General features: G+C 41.2%; 1 protein-coding gene across 1 annotated transcript; it reads left to right on the top strand.

Moving 5' to 3' along the window:
• Nucleotides 1–3,167: 3,167 nt before the first annotated feature.
• On the top strand, nt 3,168–27,929 carry LOC100586848 (arf-GAP with GTPase, ANK repeat and PH domain-containing protein 5; the record flags this gene model as incomplete). The annotated part of the gene is given in 9 exon segments (XM_030809075.1): nt 3,168–3,578; nt 11,530–11,717; nt 12,088–12,156; nt 14,450–14,518; nt 17,148–17,182; nt 20,752–20,852; nt 23,443–23,478; nt 26,680–26,734; nt 27,362–27,929. Coding segments are annotated over 9 exon segments (1,315 nt in total), but the record flags the coding sequence as incomplete, so codon positions are not given.
• Nucleotides 27,930–27,936: the final 7 nt, after the last annotated feature.

Genomic DNA, 27,936 nt, shown 5'->3' with positions numbered 1-27,936 from the left:
CTGGGAGGCTTTCTGCTCTCCTGATGGCAGGTTTTTGGTGAGAGGACCTATTGGCCACTAGAGTGTCTGCAGGTGTGTGTGTGTGTGTGTATATGTGTGCGTGTGTGCGTGTGATGTGTGTTTACTTGGATTGACTTCTTTCAGTGTGAAGCCCACTGTTTTGCTGAATGTATCTCACTGTTTCCTGAAACTCAGTACATTGAGCTGGCTTAAGGGTCCTGGGACCTCGCTGTGTCATATTTGCACAAGCCTACTGTCTGTGCAGACTGTACACTGGAGTTCAGTTGTAAGACCCTTTTGATCCCTAATTCTGTTCCTGTAATAGAAAAGCCGTTTCACTCAATGGAATAGAAACCCAGATCTAATGGAGAGATGTTCTAATCTGCCATACACTGGGGCAGTGGCCAGTGATTTGGACTTTGTGGCACAGATGGAAATTCCCAGGTTCTCTAGGTGGTAGGCAGAGGCCTCACTTTTTAAGAAACTCCCCCACTCCACCCCTGCCAATGAGGACGTTGCTTAGAGATATTTCTATCAGTGTTGAGTAGAAGAGATCATTTCTTGATGTTGAATTTCAGGTAAGGATGCCAGCTTCTGTATATCAGTGTGGTGATGCTTGGGCTGAGACAGGTCTAGACGGCACTGTCTGAAAGGGGGCTCAAGGAAGTAGCTGTGAAAGGCTCCTGGGATGTTTTCTGCTCCCCTCTCTGCAAATTCCCTGGAGGGAGATCCTGTTAGTCACTATGGGGTGTGTGTGTGTGTGTGTGTGTGTGTGTGTGTGTGTGTTCATCACTTGTTGCTTCGGGGTGGGAAGAGACAACAAAAGCCTACAGAATCTACAGTTCTCAGTTCATCTCCCATCCTAGTCCAATCATGGCCTAACATCCTTAGCTACTGATCGCAGAGGAGACTCTGCGCATTTGTCTTCATGTGGCCTGGGATGTTGGCAGATTCAGATTGGTGCCCCAGGCATCTGTGCCTGTAACTGCAGTTTCAGCAGGCTCAGGACCAGGCTAAAGGGCCTCCAAGCTTCCTTCAGTTTCCTGGTGCATGCATGTGCAATATACTCCCCTGGCCTGGGTCTTTCCTGCCTCTTCTTGCCAGTTGGGTCAGAACTAGCTTATTAACCAGTTTTTTCTGAGCTTTAATCGAACTGGCTCCAACCAGTTGGAGACTTGAAAAGGGCTACATGATAGTTATAGATTTTTAAAGATATATTATTATTTTAGAGTAGTTTTGAGTGTACAGTAAAATGGAATGCAGAGTCCAGAGATCTCATATGCCCTCAATTCCTGTACACTCTCGAGTCACTCCACCAACAACCTCCTATACCAGAGCCATTTTGAAACATTAGAAAATATATTTGAGCATCAGAAATGTATAAACTAGGCAGCTCCAGACTGCAAGCAGCTCAGGGGTCCAACAGAGAGGCTTAGGGAGGGTGGGGGAAGAAATTTATATGGTGAACGTGGAAGAAAAATAAAATACTTGATTGGGTAAAGTGGAGCAGTGGCCTCATTTGGAACATTACAGTGGGAAGTCTCTAGTTAGATGTTAGTTGGTGGTTTCTGATTGGTTAAGCTTAAGTTTCCTTTTATTATTTACACTGAGTCAAATTTTGGTTTATTTAAGGAGGAATTGAGTGTACTGCCGCCACCTCAGCCTCATGGCCACCTGTTTATTTGATTATTTTTAACAGAGAAGATCCTTTTAAAAGTATCTGTTGCCCTGGCTGGAGTGCAGTGACGTGATCATGGCTCACTGCAGCCACAACCTTCCAGCTCAGGTGATCCTCCCACCTCAGTGCTCCCCACCCTGAGTAGCTGGGACTACAGGCATGTGCCACTACACCACCATGCTAGGCTAATGGTTTGTATTTGTTTGAGTGATGCAGTTTCCCTAAGTTGCTTAGGCTTCTTTCGAACTCTTAGACTCAAATAATCTGCCTGCATTGGTCTCCCCAAGTGCTGGAATTACAGGCCATCTAAATCTTTTATCTCAGATTTGTATTGTGACAAAAGGAGGGGTACTTTTTCTGACACGATGAGGCTGAGAAAGGTGAGGTGGGCGCATCCTGTGCATATTATTTTCTCAGGTGATGAGAATATGGTTGGCTCTTGCCTAATGGGATATATATTCTCTTTGAATGATTTGGCAACATATCAGATGAGAGAAGTTGAATAAATGTTAGAAGAACATAGAAAAAATAGGTTATACATGTTGGGTTTCTGAAGAAATGATGTCATTGGAGAAACACAACTTTTATTGATTTCTGGAAACATTTAGGGCCAATTTTTGTATAAGTAATTTGAATTTATGATGATATCTCTGACCACTTTTTGATATTTTTTCTGGTTCAGCTGAGTGGTGTCATTGAGCAAACACAAAGTGGGGCTCATCCAGGGATGAGATTTTGCCAGAAAGAGGACGAGCGGCAAGTCAGGGAGCTTAAGGTAATTATGAGAAAGTGACTATCTAAAATTGCTTAGGTAGAAGGAGACAGATTAGATTTTTGTGTGTTTGGTATTTGGGGTAAGAGGGATGTGGGTGTGTACGTGAGATCTGTTGTTTATTCTCTCTCTCTCTGTTTTTTTTTTTTTTTTTGAGAGGAAGTCTTGCTCTGTCACCCAGGCTGGAGTGCTGTGGCACAGTTTTGGCTCACTGCAACCTCCGTCTCCTGGGTTCAAGGGATTCTCCTGCCTCAGCCTCCCAAGTAGCTGGGATTACAGGCACCTGCCACCACGCCCGGCTAGTTTTTGTGATTTTTTTTAGTAGAGATGAGGTTTCACTATGTAGGTGAAGCTGGTCTGGAACTCCTGACCTCAGATGATCCGCCCACCTCGGCCTCTCAAAGTGCTGGGATTACAGGCATGAGCCACCGCGCCTGGCCTGTTTATTCTCTTAAGAGAGAAAATGAGGGGATTAATGGACTGTAGTTCTGGACAAGGTGGAAAACAAAGTGGAAGTATTGGGGCAAGGGCTCTAACAGGCTAGGATGGTGCAGTCAGTCCCTTCACCCACAAATCAGTAGAATGTTAGCAGTTCAGACTCAAACCTTGTGAAAAACAGGTGGTGGAAAGGAAATCCCTGCAGCAACTGGCACCATAATCAAGACGGAATGTTTGCAGAATAAATGGAGTTACTTGCTTTCAGCCCCAGGGAGTAGCTATTGTCTGCCCTGATGATATGTGATAATAATTTGTGATCCTGTTGTCTTAAAATGGGGTCACTCATCTCCAGTAGAATTAAGTCCACAGTGAAGTTGTCCCCCGATCCCCAAAAAGATAAACATATATGAATGAACTCACGTGATAACAACTACTGCTGCCTGGGATCATGAGAGGCCTGAACTGAACTGATAGGAAGTGAAAGGTGGCTGAGATAATGAGAATAGACCCATCTGCAGAGGATCATAAAACCAGCAAAGACAAGGTCTTGTCTAAGATGCCTTCACAAGCTTTGTCCATGAGAACTCTAAGGATTTCTCCAGACCTCTTGGCTGCTGCTGTGATCTCTGCCCAAGAGGAGCCTCTGACCAGCATCCAAAGGGCTTCTGGACCCACGGGACTCTTCTGGAGGTACATTGGTCTCCCGAGCCATGGCTGTGGTTTTTTACTCCCTTTGTCACTGCCTGTGTGTAGAATGATAACTGCATAATTGATAGTGTGAAGACCTCTTGATAAATGGCAAATCTGAGCATATGTATTTGTCTGACATGTCATTGTAAAACCTCACAGCTTCAGTCAGTGTCAACGCAGCTAGGGAGCATGTATCTAATGCACATGTCACTGGGCATAGTCTATAGGCACCTAATAACTCAGGTACCTTAACAGTCACTAATGAGTGTATCTCCAAGGACTAAACAATGGAAGACTGTAGAAGATGCCATTCATTAAGATATCTCAAGAATATGGAAGATTATTATTCGCTTCTATTGGGACAGGACTTTATATGGCACCTGAAAAAATTCCCATGAAAAATCACTTTTACAAAATGTCAGGTTATGATATCCAAGATGAAACCAATAAGCCACAACATTCGCATAATACACTGTACAACCCTGATCTCTTGACTGTCATCAAATGTTTCTTACCTCTAAACCAAAGTTTCATTTTATAATTTATTTTTTCTTGTTTTTTCTGTTCTCTTAGCTTAAGAAAAGATGATTACAAACTTTTTGTATGTTTTTCCTATACGCTTGCAAAGGGTTGTAAGACTTTATTGTGATTATTCTTGCTTTAAGCTGAAACTTCCCTAATCTTTCTTTAGAGATTGTGGCATAGCATGTTAGTTTCTTTTCCATATCCAGTTGTTTTCTGTAATGAATACAGAAATACAGGCACTATTTTGTAACTTTAAATAGACATCATCTCAAGTCTACAAGAATTATCCAAAATGGTATTTAATGACATTTCTAGGTCTTCAGACACTATTAATGCAGATTGTAGCCTCTAGGTCCTGAAGATTTTACTAGATACTGGTTACTGAAACTGAGCTTTCTGGAATTCTTTTACCTTCCACTGTGGTTTCCCGCATTTCAACATATCACTATTTTTGTCCTCAAATGTTACTTAAATTTTTTCGACAGAATTAAATAAAATATGAATCATCCCTCCTCTGATTTTCGAAATGACCCTTTGCTTCCTATGATGATGATTCTTCTGGTCCGTTTTGTTGTTATATGTTAGAGTTTGTAAATATTCACACATTTTGCAACTGCAAATAATTTTCTTATTATTTTTTCCTCTTCCTCTAAAGTTGCTGTTATTTCTTTTAACTTCTTGTGGGAAAAATAAAACCTATCTTTGACTTTGTTGATATACTTATTTATAATTGAACTCCTTGATTTTTGCTCGAATTGCTTTTCAAGTTACCCACTTTTAGGGAAGACATTATTTGGGTTTTGTTTGGTGTATCAGGCTTTTTTTTAGTTAGTTGTATCAAGAAGTGTAGACTTTTCTATACATAATATCCTTTTTCCCACAGTAGTGTTTTTTTTTGTTTTTTTTTTTTAAAGTCTGTAGCCAGGCGCAGTGGCTCACGCCTGTAATCCCAGCACTTTGGGAGGCCAAGGCAGGCGGATCACGAGGTCAAGAGATCGAGACCATCCAGGCTAACACGGTGAAACCCCCATCTCTACTAAAAATACAAAAGATTAGCTGGACATGGTAATGGGTGCCTGTAGTCCCAACTACTCAGGAGGCTGAGGCAGGAGAATGGCGTGAACCCAGGAGGCAGAGGTTGCAGTGAGCCGAGATTGTGCCACTGCACTCCAGCCTGGGTGACAGAGCAAGACTCCATCTCAAAAAAAAAAAAAAAAGTCTGTTAAAATAAAGGTCATCAAAAGATCTTTTCCTAAACCTTTCCTTTACCAGAAATATCTCTAGAGTCACATGGTCCTTTCTCCCTTCTTGCTTTTGTAGGAGCCAAAGCTAATCTGTCCCTGATCTGGATTGCATGCACCTGTGCCTTTTGGGGCCCTTCTGCATTCATTCTTCCTTCTCTTCTAACCTCAAAAATGTGTTTTCTCTTTTGGCTCTTTCCCTTTAACATAGAAGTATACTCACACTTTTGTTGAATCTTGGAATAAAAGGCTTCCTTTACCACATATCTCCCTTTAATACTACATCTCTCTTCTCAGCCAAATACTTGGGAAAAGAAGCCCTGAGTTTGTGTCATTGTTTTCTCACCTCCAGTTCACTACTTTACCCACTGCCTGACATCCAGCTCGCTCACACACACACACAAGCCCAATCACTAAGTTGCCATAGCTGATTTGTAGCTTTCCTGCCCTCCTGGCAAAATTTGACTCTGCATTGGGATAATACATGTTGAGTACCTATTGAACAGGCACTGTGCTAGGTGCTGCTGTTATAGAAATGAGAAGAAGGCATCACCTCCTTTCTAACAACTCACAGGAGCAGCCATTCCTGATTGATACACATGTCTCTTGACTCCCAGGGCTCACTTTTGCAAGCTTCACTTAATGCCGTGTAAATCACCCTATTCTCTAGGTCTTCTTTCTTCCCAGTTCTCCTTACTGTACACAACTTCTCAAGGCAGTCACCTCCACACCCATAGCTTCAGTTGCTTTCTCCATTCTCTGAGAACAATAGAATTTTAAATGCTTTTTTTTTTTTTTTTTAATTATACTTTAGGTGTTAGGGTATATGTGCACAATGTGCAGGTTTGTTAAATATGTATCCATGTGCCATGTTGATTTCCTGCACCCATTAACTCGTCATTTAGCATCAGGTATATCTCCTAATGCTGTCCCTCCCCCTCCCCCCACCCCACAACAGTCCCTAGAATGTGATGTTCCCCTTCCTGTGTCCATGAGTTCTCATTGTTCAATTCCCACCTATGAGTGAGAACATGCGGCGTTTGGTCTTTTGTCCCTGCGATAGTTTACTGAGAATGATGTTTTCCAGTTTCATCCATGTCCCTACAAAGGACACGAACTCATCATTTTTTATGGCTGCATAGTATTCCATGGTGTATATGTGCCACATTTTCTTAATCCAGTCTATCGTTGTTGGACATTTGGGTTGGTTCCAACTCTTTGCTATTGTGAATAGTGCCGCAATAAACATACGTGTGCATGTCTCTTTATAGCAGCATGATTTATAGTCCTTTGGGTATATACCCAGTAATGGGATGGCTGGGTCAAATGGTATTTCTAGTTCTAGATCCCTGAGGAATGCCACACTGACTTCCACAATGGTTGAACTAGTTTACAGTCCCACCAACAGTGTAAAAGTGTTCCTATTTCTCCACATCCTCTCCAGCACCTGTTGTTTCCTGTTTTTTTAATGATGGCCATTCTAACTGGTGTGAGATGGTATCTCACTGTGGTTTTGATTTGCATTTCTCTGATGGCCAGTGATGATGAGCATTTCTTCATGTGTTTTTTGGCTGCATAAATGTCTTCTTTTGAGAAGTGTCTGTTCATGTCCTTTGCCCACCTTTTGATGGGGTTGTTTGTTTTTTTCTTGTAAATTTGTTTGAGTTCATTGTAGATTCTGGATATTAGCCCTTTGTCAGATGAGTAGGTTGCAAAAATTTTCTCCCATTCTGTAGTTGCCTGTTCACTCTGATGGTAGTTTCTTTTGCTGTGCAGAAGCTCTTTAGTTTAATTAGATCCCATTTGTCAATTTTGGCTTTTGTTGCCATTGCTTTTGGTGTTTTAGACGTGAAGTCCTTGCCCACGCCTATGTCCTGAATGGTATTGCCTAGGTTTTCTTGTAGGATTTTAATGGTTTTAGGTCTAACATGTAAGTCTTTAATCCATCTTGAATTAATTTTTGTATAAGGTGTAAGGAAGGGATCCAGTTTCAGCTTTCTACATACGGCTAGCCAGTTTTCCCAGCACCATTTATTAAATAGGGAATCCTTTCCCCATTTCTTGTTTTTGTCAGGTTTGTCAAAGATCAGATAGTTGTAGATATGCAGCATCATTTCTGAGGGCTCTGTTCTGTTCCATTGATCTATATCTCTGTTGTGGTACCAGTACCATGCTGTTTTGGTTACTGTAGCCTTGTAGTATAGTTTGAAGTCAGGTAGCGTGATGCCTCCAGCTTTGTTCTTTTGGCTTAGGATTGACTTGGCGATGCGGGCTCTTTTTTGGTTCCATATGAACTTTATCAATGCCATCCCCATCAAGCTACCAATGACTTTCTTCACAGAATTGGAAAAAACTACTTTAAATGCCTTTTTTCATGTATTAGCTTTATTTTATACAAGATGCCTCACTTGCTGTAACCATAGATTCAAAGTTGCTCCTTGAAAGTAATAAATGAAAAATGGTGACATTTTTAGCATGTAAATTTTAGGAAATTTCCTCAGTTACTCTTAATGGCTTGATTTAGTATGTGTGTTATTTTTGAAAACATATGTTGGGATGTCACAAATGGACTTAGCCTACAGAGGTTTATATTCAACTTTTGACCAGAGAGTTCCATTTTAATGTGACACTGAGAGTAAAAAACTATCTTTTCCTCCTTACCCATTTCTCTTCCTACATTCAATCTTCCCCAGCAGAGCCTGAGCAGCTCTGTTTTCCCTCTACTTCCTGTCTTCTTTCACATCTCATGACCAAGCACTTCCTATTCTGTCTCCCAAATGATCACAGACTTTTTCCTCCACTTTTGTCACTGCCACTGCCCTTAGCATTACTCTGCCTTTAGAGAAAGTCTCTTAATTGGTTTGATTACTTCCTTCAGTCCTTCCTTGTTGTACAGACCACTACACACACATCTGACAGAGACTTTTCACCTTTTTATGGTTCAATGACTCAAATTCCCAGAATAAAATTAAAACCACCCCAGGATGAAATTTGAGGTCAAATAGAGGTGGGTTTGTATCCCAGGTTCATATACTGTCCAGCAGTATGGTCTCAGAAAACTGACTTCCTTAAGCTCTTGTTTGTGTATCTGCCTACACTCATTGAGAGTTGGGACTATTTCACACATACAGTGTGTGGCATGTAGAAGGGACTTAATCAATGTTGAAAGAAGGGGAGGCATTTTAAAATCCACATCAAAAAAAAGTTGTTCTGTTCGGGAGTGGTGGCTCACACCTGTAATCCCAGCACTTTGGGAGGCCAAGGCAGGTGGATCACCTGAGGTCAGGAGTTCGAGATCAGCCTGAACAACATGGTGAAACCCCATCTCTACTAAAGATACAAACATTAGCTGAGCATGGTGGTGGGCTCCTGTAATCCCAGCTACTTAGGAGGCTTAGGCACTTGAATGAGAATCACTTGAACCCAGGAGGTGGCGGTTGCAGTGAGCAACGATTGTGCCACTGCCTGGGCAACAGAGTGAGACTCTGTCTCAAAAAAATAAAAAATAAAAAAATATGAAAAATTCTTTTAAAAATATACTAATCTGGCTGGGCATGGTGGCTCATGCCTGTAGTCCTAGCACTTTGGGAGGCTGAAGCGGGTGCATCACCAGCCTGACCAACATGGAGAAAGCCCATCTGTACTAAAAATACAAAATTAGCCAGGCATGGTGGTGCATGCCTGTAATCCCAGCTACTTGGGAGGCTGAGGCAGGAGAATCACTTGAGCCCGGGAGGCAGAGGTTGCAGTGAGACAAGATTGCGCCATTGCACTCCCGCCTGGGCAACAAGAGTGAAACTCCATCTCAAAAAAAAAAAAAAAAAAATAGTGTTCAGCAAGGCTGAAGCATAAAAGGTTAATAGAATCATTTATCACTTGTATTTCTATACATCTACAAGACACCATCTGAAAATGAAATCAGAGAAACAATTTCATTGGGTAACAAGAGCAAAACTTCGTCTCAAAATAATAATAATAATCTACAATGTCATCTCCTTCCAAGCTTGACTTCCACCTTTACTTTCTGATATGGTTTTGCCGTGTCCCCACCCAAATCTCATCATGAATTATAATCCCCAGAATCCTGATGTGTCGATGGAGGGGCCTAGGGGGAGGTGATTGGATCATGGGGGCAGTTTTCTTCATGCTGTTCTTGTGATATTCAGTAAGTCCTCATGAGATCTTAATGGGTTTTGTTTTGTTTGGTTTTGTTTTGTTTTTTGGGATGGAGTCTTGCTCTGTTGCCCAGGCAGGAGTGCCATGGCACGATCTTGGCTCACTGCAGCCTCTGCCTCCTGGGTCCAGTGATTCTCCTGCCTCAGCCTCCTGAGTAGCTGGGATTACAGGCATGCACCAGCACACCCAGCTAATTTTTGTATTTTTAGTAGAGACAGGATTTCACTGCATTAGCTAGGCTGGTCCCAAACTCCTGACCTCAGTTGATCCACCTGCCTTGGCCTCCCAAAGTACTAGGGTTACAAGTGTGAGCCACCATGCCCAGCTGAGATCTGATGGTTTTATACATGTTTGACAGTTGCTCCTTCACATGTTCCCACTGTCTGTGCGGCCACCATGTAAGTTGGACTTGCCCTTCTGCCATGATTGTAAGTTTCCTGAGGACTTACTGCCCTTCTGCCATGATTGTAAGTTTCCTGAGGACTTACTGCCCTTCTGCCATGATTGTAAGTTTCCTGAAGGACTTCCCCTTCTGCCATGATTGTAAGTTTCCTGAGGCCTCCCCAGCCATGTGAAACTTTAAGTCAATTAAACCTCTTTCCTTTAAAATTACCCAACCTCTGCTATTTCTTTATATCAGTGTGAAAACAGACTACTATACTTTCTGATAATCATGCTTAAGGAATTAGGGAATTCAGACTACCTGAGATCAAACTGTGGCCCCACCCTTAGCAGTCATGTGACCTTGGGGAGGTTACTTACCTTCTCCATCTCAACAACTTCTGTAAAATCTGTAAAATGAGATTGTTTCTCAGGGTTAAATGAGCATAGCACAGTGGGGACACTGTCAGGCACACACTACTTGCCAGATGTCGAGTATTCATCTTTATTGAAATAGGACTGTGGTAACCCACTTTATGGTTCTCGATTTTGTATGACAAAATCATGCTTAGTGCCTTGTTAGTAAAAGAAAGAAAATCTGAAAGTCCCTGCCATGGAAGGAAGAAATAGCGGGGAGAAAAGGGAGTTGGTAAGTTTCAGCATTTCAGAGCTTGGAGGGACAAGTTAGGTTTCTATTTTATGGAGAAGGAGGTGGAGGTAGGATAGGTCATTCAAGACACACAGCCATAACTCTTTATTGAGAGTAAGTTAGGGCCCCAGGGATTGCTGTGGTTAAATTGCAGACAAAAACAACCACTCATTGGAAGACAGGAGAGGAGTGTTTACTAACAAAAGCCGTCAGCAATTCAAGGTTATTTATTCAGTCAGCAAATAAAAGTTGTTCAACTTGGTTGCTAATGGGACCCACTCTACTGAGGCTTTGTATAGAACTCATAGAGGAAGATGGCTTCAAGTAGTGAACTACCCTGTGCTTTTCTTAGAACTAAAATCTCAGGAAGCTGGTGATGAATGAAAACCTTAGTCCCACTGGCACTGCACGAGGGGCCAGGAGAGCAGCAGCATCATAAGGCACAGGGTGGGGCAGCCCAGGCAGGGGCATTCTGAGCTGTTGGGGGAGGGGTGGCTGTTAGGGTGGGGCATCGTGAGCTGTCAGGGAGGGCATTGTGAAGTGTGGGGTGGGGCATTGTGTGCCACATGCCTGGGCTCCCGCCTGGGCCAGTGGGCTTCAGTCTGTAGGTGACTACAGAAGGAGGAGGAGCTCCGTCTGTTCTCTCTTCAGGCAGTTGTGTCTCTCAGTGCTTGTTAGGTTCACAACCTATTAAATAAGCCGGCTGGTCTTCACCCTCCCAGACAAGTCAACTCAGGGGAGGCGGCAGGGTGCGGGCCTTGGCCCGCAGCCCTAGCCAGGGCCGGGGCCAGGGCCGGTGCCCGGGGCCGGGCTGTGAGGTGGGCAGGCAACAGCGGGCAAGACCATCTCTGCAAGTGCAGCATAGCCTCGGCCTAGGACAGCCGGAGTGCGTGGCCAAACCTGTGAGCAGAGGCACAGGTGGTGGCAGACAGTAGAGGCACCCCATGGGGAACATACTGACCTGTTGTGTGCGCCCCAGGGTCGACCTCGAGTTTGACCAGCAACAGGGGTTGCTGTGTCCCTCTGAATCTGAGATCTATGAGGCAGGAGTTGGGGACAGGTTGGCAGGAGCGCCCATGGCTGCTGCTGTACAGCCTGCTGAGGTGACTGTTGAAGTTGGTGAGGACCTCCATATGCACCACATCTATGACCGGGAGATGCCTGAAGGTAAGGAGGTGACGGGTGCCATCTGCCCTCGGCTTGCCTCTGGCTGCTGCTGCCCCCAAGGTTCCCTTTGAGGCATCCCCCACTTCGAGCTCCTTTCTGCCTGTAGCCAGCTTTCCTGGGGGCTGGCCAGGAACAAAAAGCTGGCTCCACCTTGCATTCCCACCCCTTAGTCTTTCCCCACTGAGTCCAGTCAGTTTCTTTTCGCCTCCCCTCCCAATCGCCCAGTTCTTGCTCTCTCATCTCATTCTCCCAGGCTGGTATGGGACCATTTATTTATGGCTCTTGTCGAATAAGCAGCAGTGGAATAAACGAGTTGATAAATTTTTATAAATGATTACATCTTTTTTCTTTTCTCCCTGTATACATATAGCTTTGGAGTTTAACCCTTCTGCCAATCCAGAGGCAAGCACAATATTCCAGAGGAACTCCCAAACAGATGGTGAGACAACATTGTCTGTAGCTCTATTTATTATCCTGTGGGACTTTGTTTAGGCTTCTTTGGACTATTCCTTTTCTCAATGAAAACTCAAATATCCCAACTTTTCAGTACCCATCTTATTTTTTCTTTGTACCTGTCCAGATGGTACCTAAGTGAAGGAACCAGGTAAATGCCTAATTGTTTCCTTTGTTAAAGTAGCTAAATCTCAGGACAGTTCATATTCAAATGTTTGGGGATTTCTTATTTAAAATCAGAATAGAGGTTGCCATGGGAGAGGCTATATGGTATTCTTAATGGGCTGCTTTAAGTCACCTTAATAGAAGCTGCTTAGTTTCTTCTAACTGTAATTTGAACACAGAAGGAAAAAGAAAAAAGGAGAGTGCTTAAAATAATTGTGAAAGGTGTGAAATGTCACAGCCAGGGCTGCAGAAAAATGGTTGTGTGTGTGTGTTTGGGGTTTCTCAAAGGAGTTTACCTATGAGGCTCTTTAGTAACTCTGGTTACTTTAAAACTCTTACTTTAACAGAAAATGTGTCTCCAGATTTATTCTGGTGACTTAACAGACTTTATTTACCTCCTTGTTCTAAAAGAGAGGTGGGGATTGGTTCATGATCAAAACTTTCAAAAGACATGAAACATCAGTGTAGACTTTTAATGTGTAATATGAAGATTGCAGGTTAAAATGTCAGACCTTCCCTGTAAGAGTGTTTGTTGCCATGGCTCCCCCTTTGTCCTTTCCTCTCCTGACAATAGCATCTCGTTCAAAGATAAGAAAGTTAGAGTTTTGGCCGGGCTTGGTGCTCACGCCTGTAATCCCAGCACTTTGGGAGGCTGAGGTGGGCGGATCACCTGAGGTCAGGAGTTCAAGACCAGCCTGCCTAGCATGGTGAAAAGCTGTCTCTACTAAAAAAAAAATACAAAAATTACCTGGGTGTGGTGGGGCATGCCTGTAGTTCCAGCTACTCACAAGGCTGAGGCAGGAGAATTGCTTGAACCTGGGAGGTGGAGGTTGCTGTGAGCAGAGATCGCGCCAATGCACTCCAGCCTGGGTGACAGGGCGAGACTCCGTCTCACAGAAAAAAAAAGGAAAGAAAGTTGGAGTTTTTTAGTCTCTACACTGCTGGGAGAGGTGGGGGATGGGAGGCGGTAGAAAAGAGAAAACAATTAGTTGGTTTGCCTCTAAAATTTTGCAAAGAGATGAATCTAAGTAAAAGTAATTCTGGGTAATAATATGGTTCTTGAATAAAAACTAAAATTTTCAAAATATAAAACGTTTATCATAAACATATTAAATCCAGTTGGCTTATTGGTTTCATTTAAATGCCAGAGATTTCATTACTGTAGAGGAAATGTCTTATAGCTCTTCTGTTTAAACTTTGGGCTCTTACTTTTTAAAGAGGTAGGATAATTAAGACTCATTATGAGTGTGATTTTGTAACTTGGAAGTACTATCCTCACTTTTCAAGATATTTAAGGATTGCTTTAGAATAAACAAATATATTATGTGAATTAATTGATTATACCTTTATACACAAAGTGTGTAAGTACTTGTGTAAACTTATACTCTGCTTGGTGATGTGAGGAAAGCCTCTGAGTGATGTTACACACCAGTTAGTAGATGGGTAGTGTTGGATGAGAGCCCAAAAATGACTCTTTATTGTCATTCTTTAGGATTACAACACAGTTTATGTATGTCTCACTTGGCCCTTTCCAATACAAATAAGGCCTGTGTATGTTCTCCCTGTGTATTGCTAATGAAGAAGTGAAGACTTAGAGATATCACATGACTATGGAAGACAGCTACTTAACAGAACTAAGGTTCTGTGTCCTCAGAATGACATGGAAGTGACAGATATGCTGAATTTACTTTTTAAAAATTTTAAAAACTCTAGAATACATCTTATACTTTGCCTATAAAATAGACCTGTCTTTTAAAACTTACTGCTGTCTTGATTTATTTTATGCAAAGTTGATTTTATACAACTCAAAGCCAACATTTACCTCTACATTTTTTTTTTTTTTTAAATAATGGAGGGTGTCATTATGTTACTCACGCTGGCCTCAAATTCCTGACCTGGGTTCAAGTGATTTTTCCATCTCAGCCTCCTGAGTAACTGGGACTACAAGCATGTGCCATCTTGCCTGGCTCTGTCTTATGTCTATACATTCATTTCAATGGATAAGAATAAAAGTAGAGTAGTGAAATAGCCTAAATGCAGCAGTCGAATAAACGAGTTGATAAATTTTTATCAATGATTACGTCTTTTTTTCTTTTCTTCCTCTATGCATATAGCTTTGGAGTTTAACCCTTCTGCCAATCCAGAGGCAAGCACAATATTCCAGAGGAACTCTCAAACAGATGGTGAGACAACATTGTTTTTTCCGTCAAGAGAAAGAATAAAAGCTCTTGTTTGATCAGGTTATAGAAAGTATTTAGAAAACTCATATTAGTTTAAATTTGTCACCTTTTCACATGTTCACTTGTCTTATTTTAATGCGTGATATGCTTTCCTTTAGTTGTTATGATAGTGAAAATGTGTAACCTTTTTGTTTATACATTTTGCCATCTTTTTATCGACACAATTAATTTGTCATGTGATGGAGGAGTCATGGATTTCTCTTTATAATTCTTGGATTTATCTTTATTTATAATTAATGGATTTATCTTTATTTATAATCCCCTTTCCCTTGCTCCAAAGAGTACATTTTAAAGATGAATGATAGAACTTAGGCTTCAGCTTGGTTTTCATTTAAACAAATTAAAAACATAGTTGTTTATCATCAGGGATTGAATCTGTGATTTGGGCCTCCTCTTACACAGTCCTCTGACCACATTCATTTACCACATCCAAGTTTATGCTACTCAAAACTTTTGGGTTATTAACCTTTTCATTTGATGTAATGTAAATTTAAACATGCCCTACTCCTGCTTATTTCCCTTAATGTTATGCTAAATCCTCATTTATTTGCCAAGAAGCCATACACAGCCAAGTTTTCCAGTTGACTTAAACAGCAAGAATACAAGTGAGGGTTCTATAATAATATGCGAAGTAATGCAGCACAGTAAAACATGGGAGTTTCTAACCTTTGTTTTTATAGTTTGAGTAGACTTTGCCCATCTTGAGTCAGTTATTTCTGGTTCGAATTTGTCTTCATTTTTTACATTACTATAAAGAGATACCTAAGGCTGGGTAATTTATAACAAAAAGAGGTTTAATTGGCTCAAAGATTTTCAGGCTGTACAAACATGGCTTCAACATCTGCTTCTGGTGAGGGCCTCAGCAAGCTTACAATCATGATAAAAGGCAAAGGGGAAGCAGGTGGTTCCACACAGTGAAAGAGGGAGGAGAGAGGGGAAGGGGGAAGGTACCACACTCCACACTCTTTTTTTTTTGAAATGGAGTCTCACTCTGTTGCCCAGGCTGGAGTGCAATGGCGCGATCTCAGCTCACTACAACCTCCGCCTCCCAAGTTCAAGCAATTCTCCTGCCTCAGCTCCCGAGTAGTTGGGACTATAGGCAGGCACCATAACACCTGGCTAATTTTTGTATTTTTGGTAGAGACGGGGTTTCACCATGTTGGGCTGAACTCTGACTCAAGTGATCTGCCTGCTTCAGCCTCCCAAAGTGCTGGGATTACAAGCTTCAGCCACCACACCCGGCCAGTACCACAGTCTTTTAAATATACCATAATGAGAATTTGCTTATTACGGTGGGGATGGGACCAAGCCATTCATAAGGAATCCACCACCATTACCCAAACACCTCCCACTAAGCCCTATCTCCAACATTAAGGGTCACATGTTCACATGAGACTTGGAGGGGAAACATATCAAAACATATCAGAATTGTATTTCCCAGTTCCTTCCAGAGCCATGGGCTTCTCACACCTAGAGAGGTGGAAGCAGTAAAAGAGAAGCTACTCCATGTCCCTCAGTCTTCAGTGGTAGGAACTTTTGCCTACAAGGCCCTTCCAGCATCAAAGGCAGAGGCAGTGTAGGAAACAAAGCATGGCCCAAGTCCCTCTTGGGGCTTTTATTATTCTGGCCTTTTTTTAGGGAAAAAAAAATGATTTTTGTGCTGCAGACACCATGTCCAATTAGGTTTGTATACTCATTTTAACATTAAAATTTAGGCCAGGCTCTGTGGCTTACGCCTGTAATCCCAGCTCTTTGGGAGGCTGAGGTGGGTGGATCACGAGGTTAGGAGATCAAGACCATCCTGGCTAACACAGTGTAACCCCTCTCTACTAAAAATACAAAAAAAAATTGCTAGGCATGGTGGCACATGCCTGTAGTCCCAGCTAGTCAGGAGGCTAAGGCTGGAGAATCGCTTGAACCTGGGAGGCAGAGGTTGCAGTGAGCTGAGATCCTGCCACTGCACTCGAGCCTAGGTGACAGAGTGAGACTCCGTCTCAAAAAATAAAAAAAGAAAAAAGAATTTAAGATAGGTTACTTTCCAGTTGTGTAAAGACCCTTTTTAAATTTTGTTTTGTTTTTAGTGACAATTAGTAGATAACCACTAAGTGTGGTGCAAGATGCTTACAGGGATTCTGTTGCATCTAGAGATAGGTGCCTGGTCAGGAAGTAGTTCTTAGAGCTGTTAGCTCTTAGAGTCTGATAATTAAAGTAAGCTATGTGTAATGCAGAATGAGAGAATACTAATGGATCATGGCTCATATATGCAAGAGTTAAACGTTTTATTAGCTAAATTTTTCATCTGGCCTAATTTTTTTGCCCTTTTCTTTTGTACATGAGGATTCTTTCATTTGTATGTAATAGAAACAAAAAGTAAACTAAATGAAAACCTAAGTTTTTAGATTTGACTTTATGAAATTAATCATGCCAGATAATTTAAACTATAAATTATTGAAAATTATTTTTAATGGAATTTTGTCTCATTTTATATAGCAGTAATCAGTAAAATGTTAACAACTACTTTTATTTTATGGTATTTGTATCAGAAGTGACCAGTTTTTTTTTTTATTCTTAGTTGTAGAAATAAGAAGAAGCAACTATACAAACCATGTAAGTAAACACTCAAATAGTTAAGAAATTGATAGTTTGACATAAAAGGATGTCTCTCTTGATTTCTTTAAATTACAATGTGGACCTGGTGGTGGTAGCATGGACCTCTTTTTGTGGATTTTCTAAATCTCTTCTACTTTCCTAAGTATTAAATTTATCCAGAAAAGTCTTTAGCTTAGTGTGTCCACCTTTTAAAGATTTCTGACTTTTATGGTTTCAGGTCATAGATTTATGTCCTTGATCCATCTTGAGTTGCTTTTTGTGTAAGGTGAGAGTTGAGGATCCAGTTTCATTCTCCCGCATGTGACTTGCCAATTACCTCAGCACCATTTGTTGAATAGGGTTTACTTTCTTCACTTTATGTTTTAGTTGGCTTTGTTGAAAATCAGTTGGCTATAGGTATTTATTTCTGGGTTCTCTATTCTGTTCCATTGGTGTATGTGCCTATTTTTATACCAGTACCATGCTATTTTGGTGACTATGGCCTTTGAAATCAGGTAATGTCATGCCTCCAGATTTGTTGTTTTTGCTTAGTTTTGTTTTGGCTGTGCGGGTTCTTGTTTGGTCCATATAAATTTTCGGATTGTTTTTTCTAGTTCTGTGAAGAAGGATGGTGGCATTTTGATGGGAATTGCATTGAATTTGTAGATTGCTTTTGGCAATATGGTCATTTTCACAATATTCATTCTACCCATTCATGAGCATGGGATGTCTTTCCATTTGTTTGTGTCCATGACTTCATTCAGCAATGCTTTGTAGTTCCCAACGACATATCAGAAAGATAATCCACCCAGGCACGGTGGCTCACACCTGTAATCCCAGCACTTTGGGAGGCTGAGGTGGGCGGTTCATGAGGTCAGGAGTTCGAGACCAGCCTGGCCAACATGGGGAAACCCCATCTCTACTAAAAATACAAAAGTTAGCCGGGCATGGTGGCACTCACCTGTAATCCCATCTACTCAGGTGGCTGAGGCAGGAGAATTGCTTGAACCTGGGAGGCGGAGGTTGCAGTGAGCCAAGATCACCCCACTGCGTACTCCAGCCTGGGCAACAGAATGAGACTCCATCTCAAAAAAAAAAAAATAAATAAATAATCCACCATGATCAAATGGGTTTCATTACCAGGGATGCAGGGATGGATTAACATACACAAGTCAATAAATGTGATACACCACATAAACAGAATTAAAAACAAAAAAATCACATGATCATCTTAATAGATGCAGAAAAAGCATTTGACAAAATGCAGCATCCTTTTATGATTAAAACCCTCAGCAAAATTGGAATACAAGGGTCATAGCTCAATGTAATAAAAGCCATCTATGACAAACCCACAGCCAACATAATACTGAAAGGGAGAAAAGTTGAAAGCATTCCCCCCGAGAACTGGAATAAGACAAGGATGCCCACTCTCACCACTTGTATTCAACATACTACTGGAAGGCCTAACCAGCGCAATCACACAAGAGAAAGCAATAAAAGGCATCCAGATCAGTAAAGAGGAAGTCAAACTGTTGCTGTTTGATGATGATACGATCATAGACCTAGGAAACCCTAAAGACTCCTCCAAAAAGCTCCTAGAACTGATAAATGAATTCAGCAAAGTTTCAGGAGACAAAATTAATGTACACAAATCAGTAGATCTGTTGTACCCTAGAAGCGACCAAGCTTAGAATCAAACCAAGAAATCAATCCCTTTTCTGATAGCTGCAAAAATAAACTAAACTAAAATAAAATACTTAGGAATAGACCTAACCAAGGAGGTGAAAGATGTCTACAAGGAAAGCAACTTTAGTATTTTTAATGGGTTAAAATGAGAGGCAGCAGGTACAGCAGGAGAAGTCAGTGGGTGGGCATCGGCATCCAACGGGCACTGCACCTTTGATGGTAAGGCTTTGGTTTTGACTTACTAAATTAGTAGGTACGATTATTTTCTAGTTTTTGTCATTAAACCTTAAAACTACTAAGTAACCCCTTCCATTTCTTGTTAAATATCGTAAAATTTCATACTCTGATTTATGCTGACTGACGTTAGATTATTTGTTTCTATTTGGTGACTACCTTAAATAATACCTATAAACAGTAAACTGTTAGTAGTGTTTTTGCTGTAATTAAATGTAGTAAGACTTATCTTCCAAATGATAACTGAATTGTCAAACACTTGTCAAAGTTTTGGATTTACTCAAAATTCTATGCTCAGCAGCTGAGGTAGGAAGAGTAAGGGCCCTCCCTTACTCCTATGTAGAGGCATACTTTCTCATGAGGGGAATCCTCTGCAGGAATTAGTATCTTGTAAGCAGTGGTGAGTTCAACTAATTAGTGTACAAAAATACATTTTTTGGTGTGGCTGCCGACAAAGAGATCCAAGAGGGTAGCTGGAGTCAAGCTTGCTGAAGCAAGGAAAGAGAAAAGCAGTATTCCAGGCAGAGCGCAGGGGTAGAGCAGGAAAATGGCTAGGTGCAGGTCAGATGATCTATAGAATGAAATTGATCAAGTTTTGAAATGAATGCAAAGTATACTCTGTGAGTCTCATTTGAGTCATGTCATGGCAGTCTTATTTAAACATGAAGTGAAAGTTAGATTTTTTAAGTTGTCATTTGTTTTCAGGGTGTGAGAGAATATTTAAGTGATACTCTTTTTATCCTCCACATAAGAAAATAGGACTAGAGAAACCTGTGGCTTCCTCACTTGTTGGTGGCCTAGCAGCCCTGGCACACAGAGCCTCTGAATCTGAAACACTTCTTTTGTAACAATATCACCTGAAATAATGCATTTAGGATTAGTAATTTAGTAAATGCATTAGTCTTGTATTCACTGCAGTAAAATGCTCTTGTAGCAGGATTATTTAATACATTACATTTTATCATAGTAAATAAATAATAGAAGGGCCGGGCGCAGTGGCTCACGCCTGTAATCCCAGTACTTTGGGAGGCTGAGGCAGGCGGATCGCGAGGTGAGGAGGTCGAGACCATCCTGGCTAACACGGTGAAACCCCATCTCTACTAAAAATACAAAAAATTAGCCGGGCGTGGTGGCGGGCACCTGTAGTCCCAGCTGCTCAGGAGGCTGAGTCAGGAGAATGGCGTGAACCCGGGAGGCGGAGCTTGCAGTAAGCCGAGATCGCGCCACTGCACTCCAGCCTGGGTAACAGAGCGAGACTCCGTCTCAAAAATAAATAAATAAATAAATTAATTAATTAAATAATAGAAATTCTCGGCTGCTTTATATAGCTGTAGAAAAAAACAATGAAATCTTATTTTAAGCTTTTCTTTATTTTTTTTTTGAGACAATGCGAAGCCGACTTTTCCCATTATTTTTAACGGTAATTCATAAAATCCTTGTTAGGTTTGATGACAGGTACCACATTAAGGGCAGCATTTTATAACCCATATCTTAAACATCATCTCTGGAAGTTGAGAGCCTCCAATGGGTTTTCTATAGAGTGCACATGATACCACTCAGGCAGTTCATAGAGTGTGAGAAATATCTTAGTGCTTTGTCATTTGACATTTTAACTGAGAAAAAAATACACTTTGGTAAGTTTGACTTATACTTCCCTTCCCCTTCAGGTATCTACTGAGCGTTTCAGTCAAAAATGCAGCTTGTGTTTGACAATATTCCTTGATGACAGCACAGCCAGCCAGCATTATCTTACAACGACAATAATATCGTGAGTACAACTATACTGCCAAGGGACAGATTCCTTTATTCTAAAATTATTTCAGGCATTTGGTTGTCCTCTTCAGCAATCAGTTTAAGAAATTGGAATCAACCATATATTGATATCCAGATTCTAAATAGTAAGTATCAGTTTCTCTTTTAATCTTAGACGTGGTGGAAGGAAAAATCAGTTAGCAAAGAAGCAATCCCAGAAACAGTGTATCTTTTTGATGCCTTTATGCCTTTAGACAATGTTGAACACAGTGAGAAGGGTAGGTTCCCTTTATTGAATGTTTTTTGTGAAAACTTAGTTTTTCAATGCATTATAGGCCTAAATCAGTGTGCACTACTTTGGACATTAGCCTTGGAAGAAGGAACAGCTTTTTCTTCTTCTGGCACCACAGTGTATCTGCATTTGAATTTCTCCCATTGTGCATGAGCACCTCGTGGGCCACAAAGATGCGCTTTGAGAGCACCCTGAGATGAAGTTGATTTTAAAAGGAACAACAACCAACACCACCACCAGCTCCATAGGGGCTGTCCAGTGTACATTATTCTCATCTCCTTGGGTTATTAGTCTTGATTTTTAGAACACAGTTTGGAAAGTGCTAATTTAGAATATTATTGTCTTTATCTTTAATTTTACTTTTCATTCTGTAAACATAACTAGCTTATAAACAATTTTGTTTCAAATGCACTAGCCTTTTTAGCTAATTCAATTGTCAATAACTTTTACTTCAATTAAAAGTGGCAAGTTTACACTCATAATAATGTCACTTTCCTCCCTCCCTTTTAACAATGGTTGAGAGGAAATTGTGTTTTGAACAAAAACTGAACTCAAACTCTGTCTCAAGTCCTGAGCTTTGGGACCTATTGAGTAATCACTAAATGTGTGTAGTCAGCCAAGTCTCTTAAATCTTTGAGCACACATACACAAAAATTACTTTGACTAGAGTCCCTGGCTTCTTTTGAGTTCCAAAGATTTTGATATGTTAGCATACAATTCAAAAGCAGCTTTGAAGATTAATTTTGCTCAAACAAATTTCGTGCTTTTTTCCTGATTATTCTACTTTTTAGAAGTCTACTTTTGAAAGTATAGTAAGTTTTAATTTGCCATCAGCAAGTTTGAGAAATAATCATTTGGTGTATTCACTATTGGTGAAATAAAGGTTTATTGAGCAAATTAATAGGGCAAATTGGCTTCAAGAAAATGTTTTGAAAAATGTTTTATCATGAATCAGTAGTGCACTGTTGTCAGTGGGATAGGTAGAACTCACTGAGATCACTTATGCAAGGTTTTTTTCAAAATACAGGTCTGCAAACACACGTATCTTCCCATCTCCACTTTCCCTCTATTCTAGGCACTGAGAAGACTTTCAGGAAAATAGGGATGGATGTGAGGCATCTTTCTGTGAAGAAAAGCATCCCAGAAGATTCTGATTTTCACCCCAGCTCAATCATTCCAAACTTTGCTGCACATTGAAATCACCTGGGAAACTTTTACCAACAACCTTGATGCCCAAAGCCATACCCAATACTAATTAAATTAAAATGTCTCATGTTGAAGATGAGGCACATATTAAAGCTTCTCAGGTGGTTTTAATGTGCAGCAAAGTTTGAGAGCCACTGCTTAATTTGAGTTTAGGACGAGAAACTGCTCCTATTTGGTGGGACCTTGGGCAAGTCAGTTTTAAGGTTTGTTTCCCTGATCTGTAAAATGAGTGTTGAATTAAATGTCACATAAGGTCATTGTTCCTTTCCAGCATGTAACTTTAAATTCTGTGATTTCAAACTTATTTCAGAGATGAAAACTACTTGAAGCACTCCAGACATACCCATCTTACATGCTAATGTTACGGGCTTTTTAAAAAGTGCTAATATTGTGTAGACCTATTACTAAAATTGAGATTTGCCTTCCCTCGGTTGTTTTGAGCCTCACTCTACAAAATTAGCTGAGTGTGGTGGCACATGCCTGTAATCCCAGCCACTTGGGAGGCTGAGGCAGGAGAATCTCTTGAACCCGGGAGGCAGAGGTTGTGGTGAGCTGAGATTACACCATTGCACTCCAGCCTGGGCAACAAGAGCAAAACTCCATCCACCCACCCCCCCGCAAAAAAAAAAAAAAACCAGTTACCTGGACATAGTGGCGCAAACTTGTAGTCCCAGCTTCTTGGGAGGCTGAGGCATGAGAATCGCTTGAACCTGGGTGGTGGAGGTTGTGAGGAGTCAAGATCGCACCACTGCAGCCGAGTCTGAGCAACAGAGACAGACACTGGGTCAAAACATAAATAGATAAAATAAATCGCATGGGACGAAAGGCTTCGTGGGTAGAAAAGCATACAATGGAAATCTGTTATTATTTATATATTATAATCACCAACAGAAACGCGTCTTCTAATGGCATATTTCCTCGCATTTTGGTTCTCATATTTTGTGACAAACGAAGAAATGAAAACAAAGTGCCCTTATGGTACTGTTCTGATCTAGAAAACTTGAATTTCAGGGCCACTAGGAGAGTTTCCTCTGCCCCCCTTTTAAAAAATGTCTTCAGGCCTAAAAATGATAACATCTATTGTTATGAATTTTTTTTCCTTCCACAGTGTGACCTTGAAGATACCTCATCATATCATGCAAAGGTGAGCTTTTTAGAAACCTGTCTAGTTATTCTAGCTAATTACTTTGCAAGATATCAAGCTCAGAGTTAGGTCACAGCTCTAGACATCATAAGCTGTATTGTGCCTACTAAAATATCAAAGCAAATTATTTGTATTTTCTTTGTTCCTTAAGACTCTTAATTGTTAAATGATTGAGAATCTCAAAGAGTATGTGTTTATATTGATTATATTGATATTTACTGTGGTAGAAACATACAATTCAAATTTTTTTCAAAATCTATTTTTCGTTTAGATTTCACAGCCTTACCACTGTTGATATTATGGGCTAGATAATGCTTTGTTGTGAGGACTGGCTTGTGCATTGCAGAGAGTTTAGCAGCATTCATGGCCTCTACCAACTAGATGTCAGTAGTAACCCATGACCCAGGTTGTAAATATTCCTTGAGAACGGTACTGTTAACAGAAATTTTTCTTTGAAAAATAACTTTTCTACAAAAAAAGTTGAGTAAAAAGTGTGTCTTCTATTTATATTATTTAAAGTCTCTCATGTTGAGCTTAATAGGAGACAAATGGATTCTCTAGAGCTTTCTTTGCAATTTACTTTAAAGAAGCAATAAGAGGCTGGGTGCAGTGGCTCATGCCTGTAATCCGAGCACTTTGGGAGGCCGAGGTGGGCGGACCACAAGGCCAGGAGATCGAGACCATCCCGGCTAACACGGCGAAACCCCGTCTCTACTAAAAATACAAAAACTTAGCTGGGCATGGTGGCACCACCTGTAGTCCCACCTATTCTGGAGGCTGAGGCAGGAGAACTGCTTGAACTTGGGAGGCGGAGGTTGCAAAGAGCTGAGATCATGCCATTGCATCCAGCCTGGGTGACAGAGGGAGACTCTGTCCAAACAAACAAACAAACAAAAGCAATAAGCTGGTGGGCGCTGTGGTTCACACCTGAATCCCAGCATTTTGGGAGGCCGAGTGGGCGGATCACTTGAGGTCAGGAGTTTGAGACCAGCCCGACCAACATGGGAAACCGCCTCTACTGAAAGTACAAAAATGGCTGGGCGTGGTGGTGCATGCCTGTAGTCCCAGTTACTTGGGAGGCTGAGGCAGGAGAATCACTTGAACCTGGGAGGCGGAGGTTGCAGTGAGCCGAGATCTCGCCATTGCACCCCAGCCTGGGTGACAGAGGGAGACTCTGTCTCAAAAAAAGAAAAAAAGAAGAATAAGATGACCTCACCTCATGCAAATATGTTGTTGGTAGAAGGTGTATTTTTAAAGTTTTCAGACAGTTGTGGGAATTTGTTAACACTAAATCAAAACTTCACAAGTGGTGGTTTCTTAAATTAGTTACAGTGGCATTTTACATATTAATAAGTTTATTCCATCAGTACTCATTGATCTTTCTTGCACAGTAAATGGATCTTTTGCTCCATACTTGCATTTATAATATCATGCATTAATTACTTGGAATATATTGGTTTATGTTTTATTGTGTCAAAACTCACTTTTAGTTTAACCACCAATCTTACTTTAACACACCTTTAAGTATTGAAAAGCTGTCAAGCCTACAGTAGAAGGAACAAGTTTTTCAAAGTCCTCAGGAAAGCTTAAATTTTATCACTGGGAACAAATACATATTTCCCTTGAAGTGACAACCTCTCACTTCATTTATTTTTGAGAATGATAATAGAACTTGTTTTTTAGACCGAGTTTCACTCTGTCACTTGGCTGGAGTGCATTGGCATGATCTCAGCTCAAGCAATCCTCTCACCTCAGGTTCCTGTGTAGCTGGGACCACAGATGCGTGGCACCACGCCAGGCTAATTTTCTTGTATGTTTGATAGAGACAGGGTTTCGTTATGTTGCCTAGGCTGGTCTCGAACTCCTGAAGGAGCTCAAGCCATCTGCCTGCTTTGGCCTCTCAAAGTGCTGGGATTCTACAGGCGTGAGCCACTGCGCTGGCCCAGTTGTACTTTTAAATAAAAATGATGTTCTGTGAAAAAAGTGATTTTTCAGTTCACAATTAAATCACGAATTCTTTAAAAACAACAAAAAGAGCGCTTCTCATTAACTTTGCACTTATTCAGAATATTAAAGAGACATGTCAAGATTTAAAACATTAATTTTTACTGCTTCATCAAAGACATTCTTAAGAAATTCAGGCTATGTTTTTTAACTGTAGGGGACAGTGAAGAATAGAATGACTACTAATATAATTGGTACCACTGCCTTGATTTATGCTGAGAAACCAGCCATTGTACCCACTTTTGCTTTTATACAATCATGGCAAGTGTCAGTGAAAAAGCAGGCAATGACTTTGTATTACTTTTACAAATTTTTAAAATTTTTCATCAGCTTTCTCAGGTTTAATTACTATTATTCAGAACAGTGTTGGCCAGGCACAGTAGCTCAGGCCTGTAATCCCAGTAGTTTGGGAGGCCGAGGCAAGCAGATCACCTGAGGTCAGGAGTGGTGGCAGGTGCCTGTAATCCCTGCTACTCGGGAGGCTGGGATAGGAGAATCACTTGAATCCGGGAGGCAAAGGTTGCCGTGAGCCGAGATCGCACCATTGCACTCCAGCCTGGGCAACAAGAGTAAAACTTGGGTCTCAAAAAAAAAAAAGAACAATTCTGACCTCAGGCCTTCTGGAAGGGGTCTTGGGGATCCCGAGAGGTCCACAGAGCACATTTGGAGAACCACTGGTTTATACACAGGCACAATGCATTAGTTTTACAAAGTTTAAAGTTCATCAAAGACGGCCTCTTAAAAAGGCAGATGAGTTTGTCATTCAAACAACAGAAAATACATAAATACATCATGAGTGTATACTACAGAGAACTAAAGAGAAAGGAAGCTAGGAAATCTGAATCACATTTACATTTATTGAAGTTTACTACTACTGCTTTGTAGAATATTCTTGTGTTTCAATGTGTGGTTAGAAAAGTGAAAATATATTTGGTTTATTGCCATTGCCTGTTAGGGAGAGTCAATACTTATGGGCATTTCTGACTGGTTATCGTATAAAAGACTTCACGGTACAGGCCATGATGTGCTGAGAAAGAATAAGGCAGGAAACCCTCTGCAAGTCAGGATCCAGGAGGAGAATTCGTAAAAGCTGCTTTGGTAGAGTAAACACCAAAGCGCACAGGAGGCAGTATTTTACTAAACAAATATGCTAAGATATTAACAGTTTTTGAAGTAATGCACATTCTTATTTTACAGAGATGCAGATAGATCTTTGAGCATATGTGATGACGGTTATGCTCATTTACGGTAAGTGGCACTTTTATTGAGGTTGTATTTTCATCGTACACTTGTATGTATCTGTTTCATGCTGAAGTCAAAGGCATCTTTTTTTAAATCTTCCCCATTTCATGTTGCATTTAGTCATCTTAAGTGTTGTAAAAAGAATGAGCTGGAATAAGAACTGATCTGCAGCTCTGTTAGTGAGCTAGTATGAGTAAATATACTATCCAAAAACAGAAAATGTATCATTTTTTTTTTTTTTGATGGACTCTCTTTCTGTAGCCCAGGCTGGAGTGCAATCGTGGGATCTTGGCTCACTGCAGGCTCTGCCTCCCAGGTCCCTGTTCAAGCAATTCTCCTGCCTCAGCCTCCCAAGTAGCTGGAATTACAGGCATGTGCCACCATGCCCAGCTAATTTTGTTTTTGTTTTTTTTTTTTTTGGTAAAGACGGGGTTTCACCATGTTGGCCAGGATGGTCTTGAACTCCTGATCTCGTGATCCACCCTCCTTGGCCTCCCAAAGTGCTGGGATTGCAGGTGTGAGCCACCGTGCCTGGCCCAGAAAATGTATCTTTTTAAAAGGTAATTGTGAGCTGTCTATAGGACCCTGCAAGTCACTACCCAATTTTCAAAGCCATTCCTCCTTCTGTTCCACACAGGTTTCCACCGTGCGCATTACCCAGACAAGAAATGGAGGTGGGAGTTTAAATAACTATTCCTCCTCCATTCCATCGACTCCCAGCACCAGCCAGGAGGACCTTCAGATCAGTGTTCCTCCCACTGCCAACACACCCACGTCCGTTTGCAAGCAGTCCGTGCGCTGGTCCAACCTGTTTACATCTGAGAAAGGGAGTGACCCAGACAAAGAGAAGAAAGCCCCGGAGAGTCATGCTCACACCGTCGGGAGCAGCAGAGCCATCCCCATTAAACAGGGCATGCTCTTAAAGCGAAGTGGGAAATGGCTGAAGACATGGAAAAAGAAACATGTCACCCTGGGTTCCAATGGCATGCTCACCTATTATTCAAGCTTAGGTGATTATATGAAGAATATTCATAAAAAAGAGATTGACCTTCGGACATCTACCATCAAAGTCCCAGGAAAGTGGCCACCCCTAGCCACATCGGCCTGCGTGCCCATCTCCAGCTCTAAAAGCAGTGGCCTATCCAAGAACATGAACGGTCTACATATCTCAGCCAATTCAGACACTGGGCTGGGTGACTCCATATGCATCAG

The sequence above is a fragment of the Nomascus leucogenys genome, unplaced genomic scaffold (assembly GCF_006542625.1).
Source record: "Nomascus leucogenys isolate Asia unplaced genomic scaffold, Asia_NLE_v1 000886F_75118_qpd_obj, whole genome shotgun sequence".
Taxonomy (NCBI): Eukaryota; Metazoa; Chordata; class Mammalia; order Primates; family Hylobatidae; genus Nomascus; species Nomascus leucogenys.
This window is presented reverse-complemented; position numbering and strand designations above follow the sequence as displayed.